The sequence below is a fragment of the Rhinolophus sinicus genome, chromosome 17 (assembly GCF_057876585.1).
Source record: "Rhinolophus sinicus isolate RSI-liver-muscle chromosome 17, RSI-T2T, whole genome shotgun sequence".
Classification (NCBI taxonomy): Eukaryota; Metazoa; Chordata; class Mammalia; order Chiroptera; family Rhinolophidae; genus Rhinolophus; species Rhinolophus sinicus.
The window spans coordinates 184,317,839-184,334,031 of NC_142517.1; the positions used below are offsets into that span (position 1 = coordinate 184,317,839).

General features: G+C 44.6%; 1 protein-coding gene across 5 annotated transcripts in view; it reads left to right on the plus strand.

The window, feature by feature from the left end:
- Positions 1-16,193, plus strand: part of KIAA2012 (KIAA2012 ortholog) — a 94,913-nt gene that overhangs the window by 19,131 nt on the left and 59,589 nt on the right. For 2 of the 5 annotated variants that reach the window (XM_074340240.2, XM_019726826.3), the window contains exons 5-11: positions 1,938-2,074; positions 3,160-3,343; positions 3,978-4,120; positions 6,650-6,818; positions 9,322-9,438; positions 12,311-12,472; positions 14,922-15,032. In XM_074340240.2, coding sequence (XP_074196341.1) covers positions 1,938-2,074; positions 3,160-3,343; positions 3,978-4,120; positions 6,650-6,818; positions 9,322-9,438; positions 12,311-12,472; positions 14,922-15,032 — 1,023 coding nt within the window. The remainder of the gene's footprint in view (positions 1-1,937; positions 2,075-3,159; positions 3,344-3,977; positions 4,121-6,649; positions 6,819-9,321; positions 9,439-12,310; positions 12,473-14,921; positions 15,033-16,193) is intronic. The other 3 variants (XM_088794326.1, XM_019726825.3, XM_019726824.3) reach the window with 2 other exon arrangements.

Sequence of the window (16,193 nt, forward strand, 5' to 3'; positions counted from 1 at the left end):
CAGTTAGTTCAGAGGCTGCAACTTGAACGCTAGCTGACGGTTTTATTGGTTTTAACTTTATCTCCCCTTGGCCTCCCTCTCTTTCCCAGACACTTTATTTGGAAAAGTAGCAAAAATCTTGGCTACAAATCCCAGATCCCCCAACAATGTTATGCTGGCCAAGTCACTTATGCTCCCTGCATCCTTAGTTTGCTCATCCGCCCAATGGGAGTAATGATATCTGCCTTCCACCCTCTCTGTGCTGTTGTGGAAAATCTCAGGACAGGACAGAGGGGGGAAGAAAAAAAAAGCTTTCTAAGAGCTCTACATTGCTATCAAAACTCACATCATTTGGGTAATCTGAATCCATATTTCAAATATAGAGAGAACGAGTTTTGTGGTTTCTTTTCAACAACTGAATGTTCTAATACCTTGCTTGCAAGCCTGTTTCTATTAAGCATAAACAAATGAGCCAGAGCTGATGTTTACTGAAAAAAATCTTGGTTTCCTTCGCATAGATTGAGTCATGTAATCAATATCACCTGGGATACAGCCATAGGGAAAATGCCTCGCTATATCTCCCTACCCACAACACCCCCTGCCCCAACTTAGGCTGCCATAGAAGACTGTTCAGCAGGCGAGTAGCCATTTGGCTAGAGTTTCACTTCCCCTACCCTCAGAAATGCATTTGGTTCCAGGAGAATCTGACTGGGAAGAATGAACCTAAAGTCTGGCTTGACCCCAAAGGATCATTCTAGAACACACAAAAAGGTCTTTCATGCCACAACCTATATGGAGTTGAGGTCCTCTTGGTGACAGGCCTAATGTGGCCCTTGACCTCCTCAGATTGAAGGGTCCTCAGGGCTCATCAGGTTTCCCTGGGCAATATAGCAGCCATTGGCTGCATGTGGTCACTAAAACCTGAGCAGACTCCTCTGAACCTGAGCTTGAGCCCACATCTGTTCCACCAACACTCTCAGTATCTGCTTAGGCCCAAAGTCGGCTTAGGAGCCAATGGGCAGAGGAGGGACAGCTGGAGGGAGGGAGGAGCCCCACAAGTGGGCATTTGGCTCTGGACCCAAGGACACCAAGGATGAGAATGACGTAGAGAATGATGAAGGTTGGGGAGGATAGAGGGAAGGTGAGGCTGGTTGGGAGCCTCCAGAAGCCCAGCACTCCAACACACACAGAGGCCCTGAAGGCCTCCAGAGCCCCTGCTTGAAAGACAACCCCACATTGTTCCGCAGAGCTGCATGCTGAGAGTGGAGGTGTTGTGAAAGCAGCTCCATACAAAGACGGTTGCCAGACTATTTCAGCAATAAATCTACCTTGAGTAAGTGATGAAAATAGCTGCAGGACCCTTTAAACCATCGATGAAAGATTTGTTAACTATGTTGGAGTCATCTGTTGATTCAAATCCTTCCTAAGAGTTGTGTAGACAGGATAAGTTCAGAAAGCTAAGCAGCCATCCCTCCACAGTGCACTGGGCAGAGGTTTTTCCACAAGTAAACAACCAGCAGACAGCCCAGGAAATCAAGCGCCTCAGACCAAGCCTTTTGGTGACAACAGAGCAGGGCTGTAGGTCACCCTGCCATGATGACACTGTTACCCACTAGTCCCTCACAGTTGACAAAGGGCTGTCACATTCATTATCTTATTTGGGCTCAGACAACTCAGCAAACAAGTGAGGGCAAGAAATCAGTATCCCCATTTTACAGATGAGGAAACTGAGTCCAAGAAAGGAAGACTCAAATCTGAGCCTCCTGGGAAGGGCAGTTCTGTTCCTCTAACATGGCTGCCACTTCCCTGGACGCACTAGCAGAAAAACAGAAGTAAGGAGGGAGGCGGAACGAGGGCCTTGATCAATACTTTTGCTCAGAAAAGCAAGACGGGAGGCAGCTAAGAGCACCATGCCCATCTCTGGTGTTACAAAGCTGACCCACTGCTCACCTTTGCAGGTCAGCAGGGCCAGGATGAAAGGGAAGCTGGGGCCCGTGGACACGTGGACCGGGGTTCTGTAGCCAAGAACCACAGCAGTCAGGGGACTCATTTGCCGCCACTCAGGAAGCAGCCTTGGCAGGAAGATGAAACCCAGGTAGAGGTATCATTTCTAATGAGCTCCCATCTATCATTGTCCTTCTTGACTTCAGGGGGGATGGTCTTTCCCTTCACCATTTCTTGGGTCCTCCAGAGAAGAGAAGAGTACTTTTGAGCCTATTGACCATTGTTTCCCAAAGCGTTACCTGTGGAATCCTAGCATTGCCAGATGATCTATGAGAAAACAAGAGTTTCATGGCCAGATACACTTGGAAAATGCTGCATACCATGTTCTCCTCACAGAGAGTCACAGTGCCCACTAGAATATGGACCATTTTTTAGAAGTTCTATAGGTGAAATAGCCAGTTTAACTTTAACTTACGGTTTTTCAAATTTATTTAACCACACATCTTCCCTAGACTCATCTAGGCAATTGTCGTCTCTAGAAAAAAAAGAGCTCTTGGCTTTAGAGTGGGAAAGGCCTTGGTTTGAGTCCTACACCTTACTAGCTGTGGTCCAAGAAATTTAATTACCTCTGATCCTGAATTAGCTAGTCTGTAAAATGGAGCTGTTATCATATATATATATATATATATATATATTTCACAAGGTCACTCTGAGGATTAAATGGATTACAACATAAAAATGCTTTCGAAACTCTAAGGCTTGTGTGTGGGTGTGTGTGTGTGTACAAGATGACAGTGACTCAGAGCAACACAGACAACACACACTCCTATTTGGAATAAACTTGCATGACTTACAAGGTCAGATGCCAATGAGTATAGGAACAGGGAGAAGAGAAGTGCCACACGAGGAAGGGGAGAGGGAAGAGGCATTCGATTATGATGGATAAGGACAATTATTCCAGTGCTTCATTTCTGATTAAAAATTTTATTGCAAGAAAGCTCTATATATCTATCAGGCATGGTTAAACGTCATTCTTGCTCTCATTAATAATGAAATGTTTTATTGTAATAAACAGCATTAGGGATCTTGCTATTATAATCATGTTTTTCTTCCCAGGCTGCAAGGGAGATTTCATCCTTGGAACCACAAGTCTAGCCGCAGGTCTGACTGTTAAAGGAACCTGCTCTGTTCCTTTACAAAGCCTGTTTACAGGAATGTGTATCTGTCGTTCCCTAGGACACGTCAATAGAGAAGCACCATCTTATACATGCTTCAAAGGAAAGCCACAATGAAAAAACACAGCAAACCTCCAGGAGGGCCTCTGGGCATGCCCAAATTGGTCATTCTTGGCTCCTGAATGACAAATCCCACGTTACATTCTCTGGCGGCGCCTTTCCCAATAGGAAGGCAGATCTCAGTGGTAAGAAGCCAAGCATGTTGCTTGTTGATCTGGGTAAATGTAATCATGCAGAGTTCATTTGAGAACACTGAAGCAGGCCTTGTGTCACTTCCTCATGTCACTCACCTTAGAAAATCACAGCCAAAGTTCAGTTGGAGCTGGGAATGAGACTGACAGGCTCTTCTTCGCCTAGTACTCAACCGCAGGCATTCTGCAATCAGATTGCCTGGGTTGAAATTACCCCCACTTTATAGCTATGCTCTTGGGCACATTATTCAATCTCGCTGAGGGTCAGTTACCTCATCTGCAGAATGGAGATAATGCTAATACCTCCATGTGGTCATTGTGGGGATTAAGTGAGTTAAGGCATCTAAAATACTTTGCACAATTCCTGTCCCATATTTCACACTTAATACATATCAGCTGTTATTATTGTTACCATTCTCTCCGTCACCTTATTCAGCCAACAAGAACCCAACCAGATGACGAGATTAGGGCTCCTCAAACCTGCCCCAGCCAAAGCCACGGCTGTCTCAGTGTCCCAGCACTCTCCATGCTATCTTCCCATCAACCCCAAAGTGATATAAGTTGAAAGTCAACTGTCCTTCCCCATACCTGCAATGAATAAATTCTCATCCCCAACCTGTTTCTACAGACAAACAAGGGAAGATGAAACTCCACCCGGGCAGAAGCAGCCACTTGTTACAGGAGCCTCCTGCTGAAAGATGCCTTTTCCCTCCTGTAGCATCTGCCACTGGCTCAGAAAAAAGCACACCTGGGGAAGTGAAGCTGAAAAAGGTTTTGTGTGTGTGTGTGTGTGTGTGTGTGTGTGTGTGCGCGCGCGCGCGCGCGATCTGGCATTTGAAACATTAATCTAGAAACAAGCTGACTCAAAGGGGATGTCTCAGAGAACTGGCCTTACTTCTGAGCTTGCCATGTGGAGCTGGAATAAAGCTGTAGTAAATAAGTAAATGTTGCAAATGGTGAAGTCCAAGGAATTTCAGCTGCCCCTGATTCTACCTTAAAGCATGTGATGTTACTGCACTCTCTGGTGGCAATAGAATCCTTTGTTCTATTAAGGGGCTGGGGGTCATCTATAAACAAGTTAGGACAGAATCTGGGTTTGTAAGCCATAGATCCACTTCAAAGGGAAAATGTTGGAGATCTCAAATCCAGCAACGGTTTTGCTTAACTAAGGGTCTGTCACCTTTGAAAATGTAGGGTAAATTTTGCTGGTTTATGAACCTCTTCAGTAGTCAAGTACACCTTCTTCTTTAGGGGTGTCCTTAGCTGTCTCTGGCCTGATCCTGCCTTGCAATTCTATGTGGGACTTTCGTGGTTTGGAGGTACCTGTGCTGAGCAGGAACGAGCAGGGGCTCCAGAAGGCTCTACCCCAAAGCAGCTGTGTAAACTTACGCAGGACACTCACCCCTCTGAGCTGCAGTGACCTCATCTGTGTGCACAGATAATAATGCCAACCTCATAGGGCTCATGGAAGGAAGAAAGGAGATGATGTGTTTTGGTGAAAGTATCTTGTGTCTGCCTGGGAACTGTAGCAATGTTAGTTAATTATGCGAATTCCTGTCATCTGCAGTGGCCCTGAAGGAGCCATGGGCACTCCTGGTGATTCTGGTACCAATGAGGGAGGTTGTTTTTAGTCTGTGCAGGATTTTCTCATGTTTCCTGTGTCTAAGCCGATCTGAACCTTTTTAACCACCCCAGAAGTGGCCTCTGTCTTCCCAGGTTCCTCTGCACCAGGAGTAAACAGCAGGTTTGACCTGCCAGAGTCACTGCAGGCCTAAGGGAAGGCCCCCATCTCACACCCCAGGTCAGCCCAGAACTGAGCCAGGCTCAGAGGACAGGAGTCCTTTCCCTCAACTCATGTATATTATATGGCTTAGCAGAGGAAAGCAATATTTTCCACTATATTAAAACTCTGTAAATTTTTAATTAGAATAAAGAAATTAAGGCTTGGCTTGTCAGCCATACCTCACACAAATCATTTGAGTTTCCATGTAGCTTTCTCAATGCAAACCTTGTCACACCAAATGCACAAGGTCAGTATTCAGAAAAGGGCAGTTGGTGGGCAGCTGGCACCTGGACAGTGAAGGTTTCCAGGAACAGAAAGATCCTATGTGCATGCATTTGGTTAGTCATTTTCTTACTGTCTCAAAATTATCAATATTATGCTGCATGTATTCAGTTGAATTTCCTTCCTCATTCAACTCTAAACATGTAGGATGCCTATGTGTGTTTCTGATCACTTTTGCCTTTTTGAGCACTAAAAAAGTGGGAAACGCTTTTTTTTTCCTCCTGTGAAATTGAACTCCCTAAACTCCAGCATACATATACATTTCATAGAGCCAATTTCATATGTTAAAAGCTGCAAACTAAAAGAAATTTTCAGCAACTTCTGAATAATTGGAAACAGGCTCTAAGTACTGCCCTTAGTCTCTCTCTCTCTCTCTCTCTCTCTCTCTCTCTCTCTCTCTCACACACACACACACACACACACACACACACACACACACGCACTCACACACCCCACATTTTGGAGTTTTTTGGACACAAAAACTGTGCTCAAATTGTGGCTGATTCTGACACACAGTGATTCGTTTTAGCTATGTTCACATTACAGAAGTGTGGAGATGTGTAGATATTCTGCTAGTGGTGAGTTTGGGTATTAAACATAATGAAAAAAGAGTCTACTCTCAAATAAATATGGTAGAAATAAACCTAGTTCAAACACTATTGTAACTACATATCATTAGCTCAATCATCACGGCAACCTTTTGAGGTAGGTGGTATGACTCCCATTTTATAAAGGAAGAAATTGAGATTTAGAGAGGTTACGTAGGTAAGCAAACACAAATGTGCATTCATTCCTCTTCTCTGCCCTTTCTTACCTAAAAGTTTGCAGTCAGTGCTCCACACCTTGTTTTTTACCCTTAACGACATATGCCGAGATTTCTCATTCTTCACATATAGAAATCTTAGTTATGTCATTTCAATCCAGCTTAGTTTCCCTGGCTGCAAAAGAAAGACTGTATTTCCTTTCAAAGACTCTTGAATTGATCATGTTTCTACTTCTCAGAAGCATGAGAAGCTGGATTAACTGGGGCAGAGCCAAGATCCCAAGAAAAGCAGAACCACTCTAGTAAGATGGCCGGCTGGTTAGATTTACTTCCCCGCAGTGGTACTGAAGCTACACCCAGCTGCTCTTGGTGCTAGAAATACAGTACGATACAATGTCGTTTGTCCCCTGGAGGCAGCAGGGTTTGAATATCTGCCATGTTGGTTTTTGTTTTGTATTTAAATTTTCTCCAGGCTTCAAAGGCTTTGAAATTACCTCCTATCTCAGAAGAACAACCCAGAGTCCTGGACCCCCTGAGGAGTCAATTTAAAGCCAATGAGCCCCCAGCAGAGCTTCTCATCTTCCCAGTGGAGATTAATTTCCACACCCAACACCCCCCAAAAAAGAAAGCACACAGAAGAGGTAGGTCATCTGTGGATGGGTGCTCCTGAGGGAACGATGGGGATGTGGGTCCTGCTAATGCCACCCGCTCCTAAATCATGGCTGACCCTCCCCAGAGTCATCCCTTTTAGAGAACTTTCTATTAAAAGGAGAAAAAAGGGTAAAATCTAGTAGGTCTCTTCCGGTCATAGTCAACTCAATTTTTTACATATTTATTGAGTCCTTCTTTAAACAGTGCACTTTGCTATACTGTGAAAGAGAAAGAAGGATGGGCATACACATAAATAAGTCCAATGCACCATAGGTATTATAAAGGTACAAGACTTTTCAGTCAGCTTATAAAAAAATAAATACAATACCGACTAACATGGAAAGCAAAAAAAAGGAAACAGGTTAAAAGGAGGAGAAAAATAGATGTTATCAGATATCTGGGATGAATTCATTGCATTGGGTAAGCACCAAAGTTAGCTGAGTTTCCTGGCAGCCAAGGTAAAAAGGATATTTGGATCTTGGATCTTCATTTTATGAAAGAAAGATAAAACTTTATCTGAATAACCATTTTCCTGATTTTGAATTAGGTTATTAAATAACGTTAGATGATCTCTAAGATCCTTGTCAGAGCACAGATGTGCTTGTAAGCAAAGTGCTAAGAATATATGGGTAAGAGAGAAATCAGCTCCAAGTGGGGATTTAGGAAGACTTTTTGGAGGAGACTTTTGAGAGACCACTAACCCTGCACTCCAAGGAGAAATTCTTCCTGACCTTCACAAATCATTCCACAGCAACCTTGTCTAAGATACATTCTCACTCCTGGAACTTCTCTGGGCAGCCTGAAACTAAAGGTGACTAAACAGCTGACTCTAGTTTTGACGGGGGGGGTCTTAGTTCTGAGCTTTCTCAGCAAACACTTTCCCTGATTTCTCAGAAAGGTTTTGTTCTAAGGCTGTTTGAAATTCTCACTATGAAGAAGAATGCCTAATTGTTGAGCTTAAAAGACTAGTCAATGGAAGGGTGTATGACAGAACTTCTGAGGTGATAAAAATATTCTAAATCTTGGCTAGTTGTGTGGATATATACACTTTTCAAAACTCATTAAATTGTACACTTAAGATCTGTGCATTTCATTGTATGTAGATTTTGTGCTTCAAAAAAAATGATTTAGCTTCTTAAAAAAATACACAGTATTTTAAATGTAGGTTTTATTATTTCTTATTCAGGCATGGTGAGGCCAACAGATCAGGAGACAATTGCCATTGAAAAGATAGTTTCTATTTCCTCCCAGTTCCTGAAAGGAGGTGTTATGCCATGCCATGCAGGGCCACATGGGGAAGCACCAGATCGGTTAGGAGGCAGAAGGGCTGGGGGAATGGGAATGGGCAAGAGTCTTTATTGCAGGTTTTGCAAGAAGGAACTTTTATCTCCCTTTTTTTGCAGTGAGGCAAGAGAAGCAGGCTAAGCAGGTTTCGGATTGGCAAGTTTGAATAGTTCTGGTGGTTTCTGGGCACAGTGGTCATCCCTCATGGTCTGGTACCTGACCCTGGGATGCTTAGGGTAGATGGATAGTGGCCTGGGAGTGTAAGAGCTCCATAAAGGAAGTAGTTTGGGGTTAGGGGCTCCGGATTGGTTGGTTTGCATATGAAAGGCATGCTCATAAGTGGTCCTTTATTACGTCTAGGAATTGGTTAGCGCTGGGAGGGACAGTTTCACTAGTAAGGTCCCAGAGGTCAGAACATCAGAATAAAAAGATATGCATAATACACACCAAAACAAGACTATTAATGGGATTAGGTTAAATCCTGACTATTTCGCATGATAACCCTGGCAAGAAGGTCGGGAAGACCACCTGGCCATCATGAACCACATTCTTAAAGCTATTCCATACCCTGAGCTTGCCAACACACTGCCAAATGAAAAACAGGAATAAAGTACATAGAAAGTGAATCCACTGAGGTCTTTCTACTTTTGTATGTCAGTGAGAATTCTTTCAGTAACAAGTGTCAGAAGCCTAACTCAAAATGTCTCAAGTAAAAAAGAAATGTATTAGCTCATGTAATTGGGTAGTGCAAGGAAGAGCTAACTCCAGACTCAGTTGGAGCCAGGCCTCAGAAAATGTCATCTGGGTACCATTTGTCTAAGTCTCTCAGCTCTGTTAGCTTTCCTCTCAAGCAGGCTATCCCCATGTGGTGGTAAAGATGGTCTCCCGCAACGTCGTGCTAACCTCCTACTTGTGAACTCCAGTAGAAAGGCTCTGCCTCTGAAAGCTCTTGCAAAAGTACTGGAATAGCTTCTGATTGGGTTATGTGCCCACCCCGGGCCCAATCTCTGTGGCTAAGGCAATGCGGTACTCATTAGCCTGGCTTCAGCCACATGCCCTTCCCTGGAGTCAAGGAATGGACACAGCTCCACCCAAACCATATGGTGTAAGCGGGAAAGAGATGAGTCCTCTCCCCCACCCCCCAAAAAAGAGGCAGCTGACAAAAACCACAGACATTTACTACAACTTTGCTTTCTCCTCAACTCCCAGGTGCTCCACACCCTGAGTCAGGACCAGAAACAGAAGAAGCCAATCCTTTATGGAGACCCCCCCTGAAGCTGCCGGAGTTAACAGTGGACTCGGACAGGGACATGCTCTCGCCTCATGGTAGCTACTCCCCCTCTCCAGCATCCCACAGGAGTCTCACCCCAAAGGGGAGCAAGGCAAGACACGCAAGGGTCCCGACAGCCATGGAAAAGGAGGCTGGAAGGGAGGTTAGCTCCTCCCTGGCCACTTGAAGATGGCTTTTATCCAGGCAGCAGCTGCCTGCACCAAGGTGCTGCAGTAAAACCAGCTTAGTGTCTAGCTCAGAAGATCTCGTTATCATCCCCCACTAATATTTTCCAGTTGCAGATGTAAAACAGCCCCAAACTTATTTAAAATGTACTGCATGCCCCACAGTTTATTCTACCTTTTTAACCAACAAAATTTCATTTCTAATCTGTTTAGGAACATGTATTTATTCATTAAAAAGTCCATAATATCGATTAAAAACCCTCACTCCAATCTTTCCAAACATCGTATGTGCATTTGAAATTACACATGTGGGTGTATATTTATATGTGTTGGATAGATTGAAGATAAAGGACCATACATAGAAAGCTCCCCATTTTCAGAAAAAACAAAAAAAAAAAACAAAAAAAAACAACACCTTTTTTCCAGAAGGACAAGTGCAAGATGACAGTATCACGGACGTTAGGTGATCTCTGACCAGTGGTAATCAGAAGCAGTAGGATAAGTATTGGTATTTAAGGAGTTCCTCCTCTCTGCCAGGCACTGTCCTTAATTTTTAACACATAGTATCACATTTCCTCCTTACAACAATCCTACCCTGATTTCACAGATCAGAAAACTGAAGCCCTGAGAGATAAGTAATTTGTTTGAGGTCACACGGCTATAAGTGGCCCAGCTGGCAATGGAGCTCAGGCCTTCTGGTGCCAGAATCTGAACCCAGATTAGGACCTTCTGAGGACATTTCGGTTTTGAGAACTTCCTCTGATTGTTAAGTCAGGGGCTTATTTACTCCATCTCTTAAGCGAGAGTTAATCATCCTAAAGACTTTGAAAATTCCTTAAAAAAAAAATCGGACATGGGCAAGGGTGCTCTGTCTGCAAACAGGTAGGAACGCAGCTTTCTACGTGGCCTGTGGGCCACCACATCAGGAGCACAGCCTGAGCCACTGAGATCCATGGCAACTGCGTTGAATTTCGTCTTGGGTATTGCTCCACTCACACTTGGGCATTGCCTCCACTTGTTTTGAGTGCTGTGTCCCCCAGGGACCAAGTATCTCGAGCTTGTCCATCCTCTGCCACCTGCCTAGGGGAAGCTAGTCTAAGGAGACCCTAATACCTTGGTGTGAGTTAGGTCAGTATATGACCCACCTACTAGGAGACGCAAAAAGAAAGGAATTCAAAGAGGCAAGATTTCCATACAGAGGTCCCTGGGACAAGGGTGCTTAGAGCTGGCAAACAGGACTGTCCTATTGCCTCAGAGGCTGCACAGACCTGGATTATTTCACTTCTGACATCATAAAAATGAAGCCGGTTTCTGTTTATGCCCATACACATTTTGTTTTATTGCTGAACCATGTGAGAGTAAGTTGTGGATTATGTACATTTTATCCTTTATCGGCACGTATCTCCTAAGAGCAATGATATTCTCCCTCATAACTACAATGCAATGACCATCATCAAGAAAATTAACACATAATGCTATTTTCTAATACATAGTCCATCTTCAAATTTCTGTAATTATGCCAATAATTTTCCTTATGGTTTCTTTCCCCAATCAATCCAAAATTCAACTAAGGATCATGCATTGCGTTTAGTTGTCACTTCTCTTTAGAATCTTTTACTCTAGAACACTGCCCCAGTCTTGTTTTTCATGACGTTGACATTTTTGAAGAGGATAGGCTAGTTGCTTTACAAAATTACCTTCAATTTAGATGTGTTTGTTTCCTTGTGATTAGATTCTGATCAAATATTTTTGGCAAGAATAGCAGATAGGTGAGGTTGTGTCCTTCTCAGCACATCACATCATAGGACACAAAATATCCCTTTATATGTATTTCATCTGTGATAACTTGTTCCATTATAGGTGATGTTAAATTTCATTGTTTGGCTAAAGGTGGTATCTGCTAAATATCTCCATTATAAACATACTTTTTTTCCCTCTGTAATAAATAAGTAGTCGGTGATATTTTGAGACTGTGTGGGAAACCAGCATTTAAACACAAACAGCAACAGTGTATTGAACATGAAATAAAGACCACTCTCTCTGAATAAGATTAGAACAAGGTCTCAATCACTTAGATTACTGGGTTTCACCCTCCCTAGAACAGTCCCCGATGGTTTTAAGAAGAGTCAGAGAAAGAGAGAACAGAGGTAGAGGGAAGGACCTACTTTGTGGAGCATTATCATCAATCCCATTACCTTGTGACTACTATCTGGAGAGTGCTACTTTGTACTTTATGACCTTGAGGAGGAGGTCGTGTGACCTTGAGGAGCCATGTAATCATTGGTTTTGCTTAGAGATATTGCTTTGTGGTTGGAACTCTGTAGCCAATAATCCCATGAGTTCTAAAGCTTGGGTCCCCTAGTTAGAGCCCTTGGAAGGACTCTGCAGCCTCCCTAGTCTTTCTTGTATCTTAGGATACAAGTCCTAAGACTTAGGATACAAGTCCTAAGACTTAGGAGCCCATCAATAAAATGAGAACAACCGTCACAGCTCAATTCCTCCCAGTTCTTGGAGGCTCCCCAACTGAGCACTGTTCTAGCCAAGCAGACTATCACCTTGGCCATGGGAGATACCTAGCCTCTGCTCTTAGTAGAGCTGGAAAAGAGGGATGAACTTGAGAATGAGTGGAATAAGCCATCCTACACACTAAGAACCGTAAACCAAGTTAGAAAAGAGGTTCCTTCTCCTTCTTACTGATACAGAAGTTCTCTCACTCATGCTTTTTCTCCTTTTGCTTTTGAAGATAATGATGTCCCACCCCACAGAGTGACTCCACCACTGTCCCTGATCAAAGAAAGAAAAAGTCCAGAGGGCCAGAGGGGCTGCAGGAAGTCAGGCCGCAGCAGCCCTACAGACCCCCGGAATGAGACACAGTCCAGGGGAACACTCCCAGCAGAAGGACAAGGTAATCACCCTGAGGTGAACTCCCCTTGGCTTATCTGTGGCTTTGGGCTCCTTTTAATTAATCATCTTCTAGAGCCAAGAGGCAACCGTTGTCCTATAAGCTGTCTGAAAGCCACCCTTGAAAAGGGGATAGCAGCAGTGCTTCCAACGATGTCAGTGGGATTACTATTCACCATGCATATTCCTTAAGAGTCAGTACATGTTTGAAGGGTTTGCTGCACCAACACGCTCTGCCAAGCTGTTCTGTGCTTTCCTCACGCCTGGAAGCAGCATGTGATGACACAGCTCCCTGCACTCTGCAGGGAGACACGCTAATGGATTTACCAGGAAGACTCAACTCCAGGCAGACTCAACTCCGAGCCATAACCCTCCCTGGGGCAAGGGAGCCTGGGGACACTACCGATAGGAAATGCCCAGGAGAGAAGTCACCCTCCAGCCCAGGATAGAGCCTGAGGCTGTTCACAGAGAGAGAAGGATTCCAGATTTCTCCTTAAGGGTAGGGCAAGGTCACACCCTCTATAACTTAGCCTCACTTAGCCCCTTCTTATCCTTAGAAGCTGACAGTCTAGGAGGAGTGTAAGATGCTTATACAAGAGCAATAATGCAAAGACAGTATAGTAACAGCTTCCATGAGGACTTTGATTTAAAAGCAGCTCATAAAGCTAAAATTGCTTAGAGTCCAAATTGCCCCTGAAAATCCCATGGGGGTGCTATGCTGGAGACGGACCAGAAACTGCAGCCCAGCCAGCTATTCCTTCCTCTTTGGAGTCTTGGGCTGCTTTCTCCAGTTGAGCACCAGATGAAGGAGATGGTGTGTGTTTGGGAGCCAGACAAACGTGAAAAAAGTATCTGTTAACAGCAGAATCACACTCAGGGCTGCAAGAAACACTCTGAGAGGCTCGTGGGAACTGAGGGCCACCAAGAAGACAACAGGTATCACATCTTTCATTTTCATCTCATGCTCACTCACAGTCGGATGTGTCACTATTTAAATCAGTTCCCCCCCCCCTTCTGCAGGCCCCCTCCAAACATGTATACTTGAAGACTTGTAAGCATTAGTTAAATACATAGATCCACAATTAAACACGTAACTCCAGTGTGTTGGCAGCTTTTCTGTTTAAGGCTGAAATGGTCAAAATTAAACCTCTTCCCTCCTTCCAACTAATTGTCTCCCTCTCTCTCTCCTCCCCCAAAGACATCATTGTTCAGTATAAATCGCTTCAGAGACAGAACCTTTCTTTGACAAACCCTTCCCTTTTATCCTTGCATGGTAATAATGCTCTCTTCATTTTGATACAAATAAACCAAACTTTAGTTACTACATGACAACATCAGGGGCATTCCTAGGAGGTTGTATAGTCCAGGACAAATCACACTGCATGCACACGCACACACGCACAAACACACAAACACACACACACACACACACTCTAACTCAGCCATCCTTATAAAGGGAGAATCTGATTAGCATGAAGGCCAGGGCCATGACTATGACAAGAGTGCAGCCTGAAACCTCAAGTGTGTAGGTTGGGTGTGTGTAAGTGAAGGTATGTGTGAGGGCACTTGTGTGTGTAAGGGTATGTGTGCGCTTATATGCCGATGTGAATCTATGTCTGTGCTAGTGTGCACGCATACACACTGTGTATGCATGTGTGTGTGACCACAGGTACGCACGCATATCTGCCAACAAGGCACATGTATTGCTGTGTGTGCTTGTTCATGTCTGGTGTGTGTATACACACACGGACAGCTGCCTGTGTGTGTCTGTGCACATCTGTGCATGCTCGCCTTATGGGTGTGCATACATACATGTATGTGTATGCACATCACTGGGTAAGTATGTGAGTTCGTGTGTCCATGTGTGCATGTCATGCCTCTGTGTGTGTGTGTGTACTTGTAAACATGTACTTCACTGGTGACCAACTCTATCCCTGATCCTTTTGCCTTGGAGATGCAACTGAGGGAAATATAGCTTCCTTTTCCTTCTTGGCCTGAGCCCCCTGGAGTCATTCAACAGTCCCAGCATTTGGTCCAGAGGGCATGGCTATACACGCAGAGCACTGCACAAAGCAGAAGGAAAGCAGAGGCTAGAATCACCCAGGGCTACACTTACCTAGAGGAAGGGTCTCTTACCTTTATACAAGGTGCCCCTCTCCAGCCTAGCCTGGTCCCTGTGGGGCTGCTTAAACCCAGACGGGTCACCTCTTCCAGACTCACAAAATCATGGTATAAGCTAGTGGCAGCTCCACTCTGGTCATCCCACCTTAACCTCCTGTAAACAATGGCTCTGCTCTGGCAAATCCCAGGGGTAGGACTGAACCTCTGGTCTGGCAAACCCCTGAACACACCAGCAATTCCCCACCTGGCAGTCAGGGAGCTCAGTCCAGGTTCAGCCTCCCTCCCTGCACTGGTGCTAACTAACATTGCCCACGCTTGTGCTTGTTTTCAAGAAGAGTCCAGAGACCCCACACTGGGACGCTTCTTGCTGGGTCCAGATGGAGAAAACGTCTGCCTAAACCTCCCAGCACCTAAGCAAACCAAGGAGCTTCTGTTGGATGAAGGTAAGATGATACATCCCAGGTCAGCCTCGTTTTCATAGGGGAAGATTTTACCTGTACCTTTGAAAACTTCCCAGCAGCAGAGGCATCATTAAAAACACATGCAAGTCAGCCAGTTTCTCCCTTCTCGCTGACACAAAGGTGCTTCTGTAGCTCAGACATAATAACCCAATGTTTGCATAACAAGTTTACTCTTGCTGGAGCATCTGGAGAGAGAAGTTCCCGTGGAATGGCTTAGAGGAGGTCTAATGTGCCGTGTTGATGCCTTGATGAGAATGATAAAGCCCTTTTGGTATTTGCCCAAACTAAATACCACCCTTTCTCTTCTTTCCAAGCAACCTCCAGAGGTGGAGGTGGCTAATTGGTAATCCAATCAGGTCCCCTTGTTATGTGCGTTGGTTCATGGCTGTGAATCATCTGGCTCCTGACAGAGCTCAAGGCAGTTTCCAAAATCCCGTCTGGCACATTAACTTTTTGGAAAAGAGATGCTGGCTCTGGGCAGCAGCCATTTTGCAAAAGGGAAAAAAAAAAAAATGAAATCAGAAGGTGATGAGTGTCAACCACCCAGGAACCATCAGGATGTATATGTCTGAGTCGTGCAGCCAGCAGGCCTCTTGCGGAGGGAGATTAAAATCTATGCTCGTTTGGTGGGTGACGTCATGACTGGCTGAGCATGGGTTTGGAGCCAAGAGATTTGAGTAGCTCTAGCTTGTCCTCTATGTTGTTAGTGACTTTGGGTCAGTCCCTCCCTGTGTCCAAGGTTTCTCATCCCATCTGAAATGAGGGGATCGGTTCCTCTACCACCAGCAGCTGAGAAGTTCCTTAATTACTGCTGCATTTTTCATGTTGGTGTCTGTTGCTGTTGAACTGGTCACCCAGTACGTGGGCTTCCAGAAACTAGACTATATTTGGTTCCGAATTCAGTGTTCAGGAACTTCCATCAGCACTTGGGTTATACCATGATACCAGTATAAAAATAACTTGGTTCTGAACTGGCAGAAGCAGGAGTTAGACAGATGGAAGCCACTGTCAGGGTGACACAGCTGGTACAACAGCTGGAAAGCAAATACGATTCTGTTCACCTGCTGCACATTTGTCCACTCTGTTCCAGGAGAAGTCGCTCCCCTTCAGGCAAAACGAAAGCCAGAAGCATAACAGAAAATA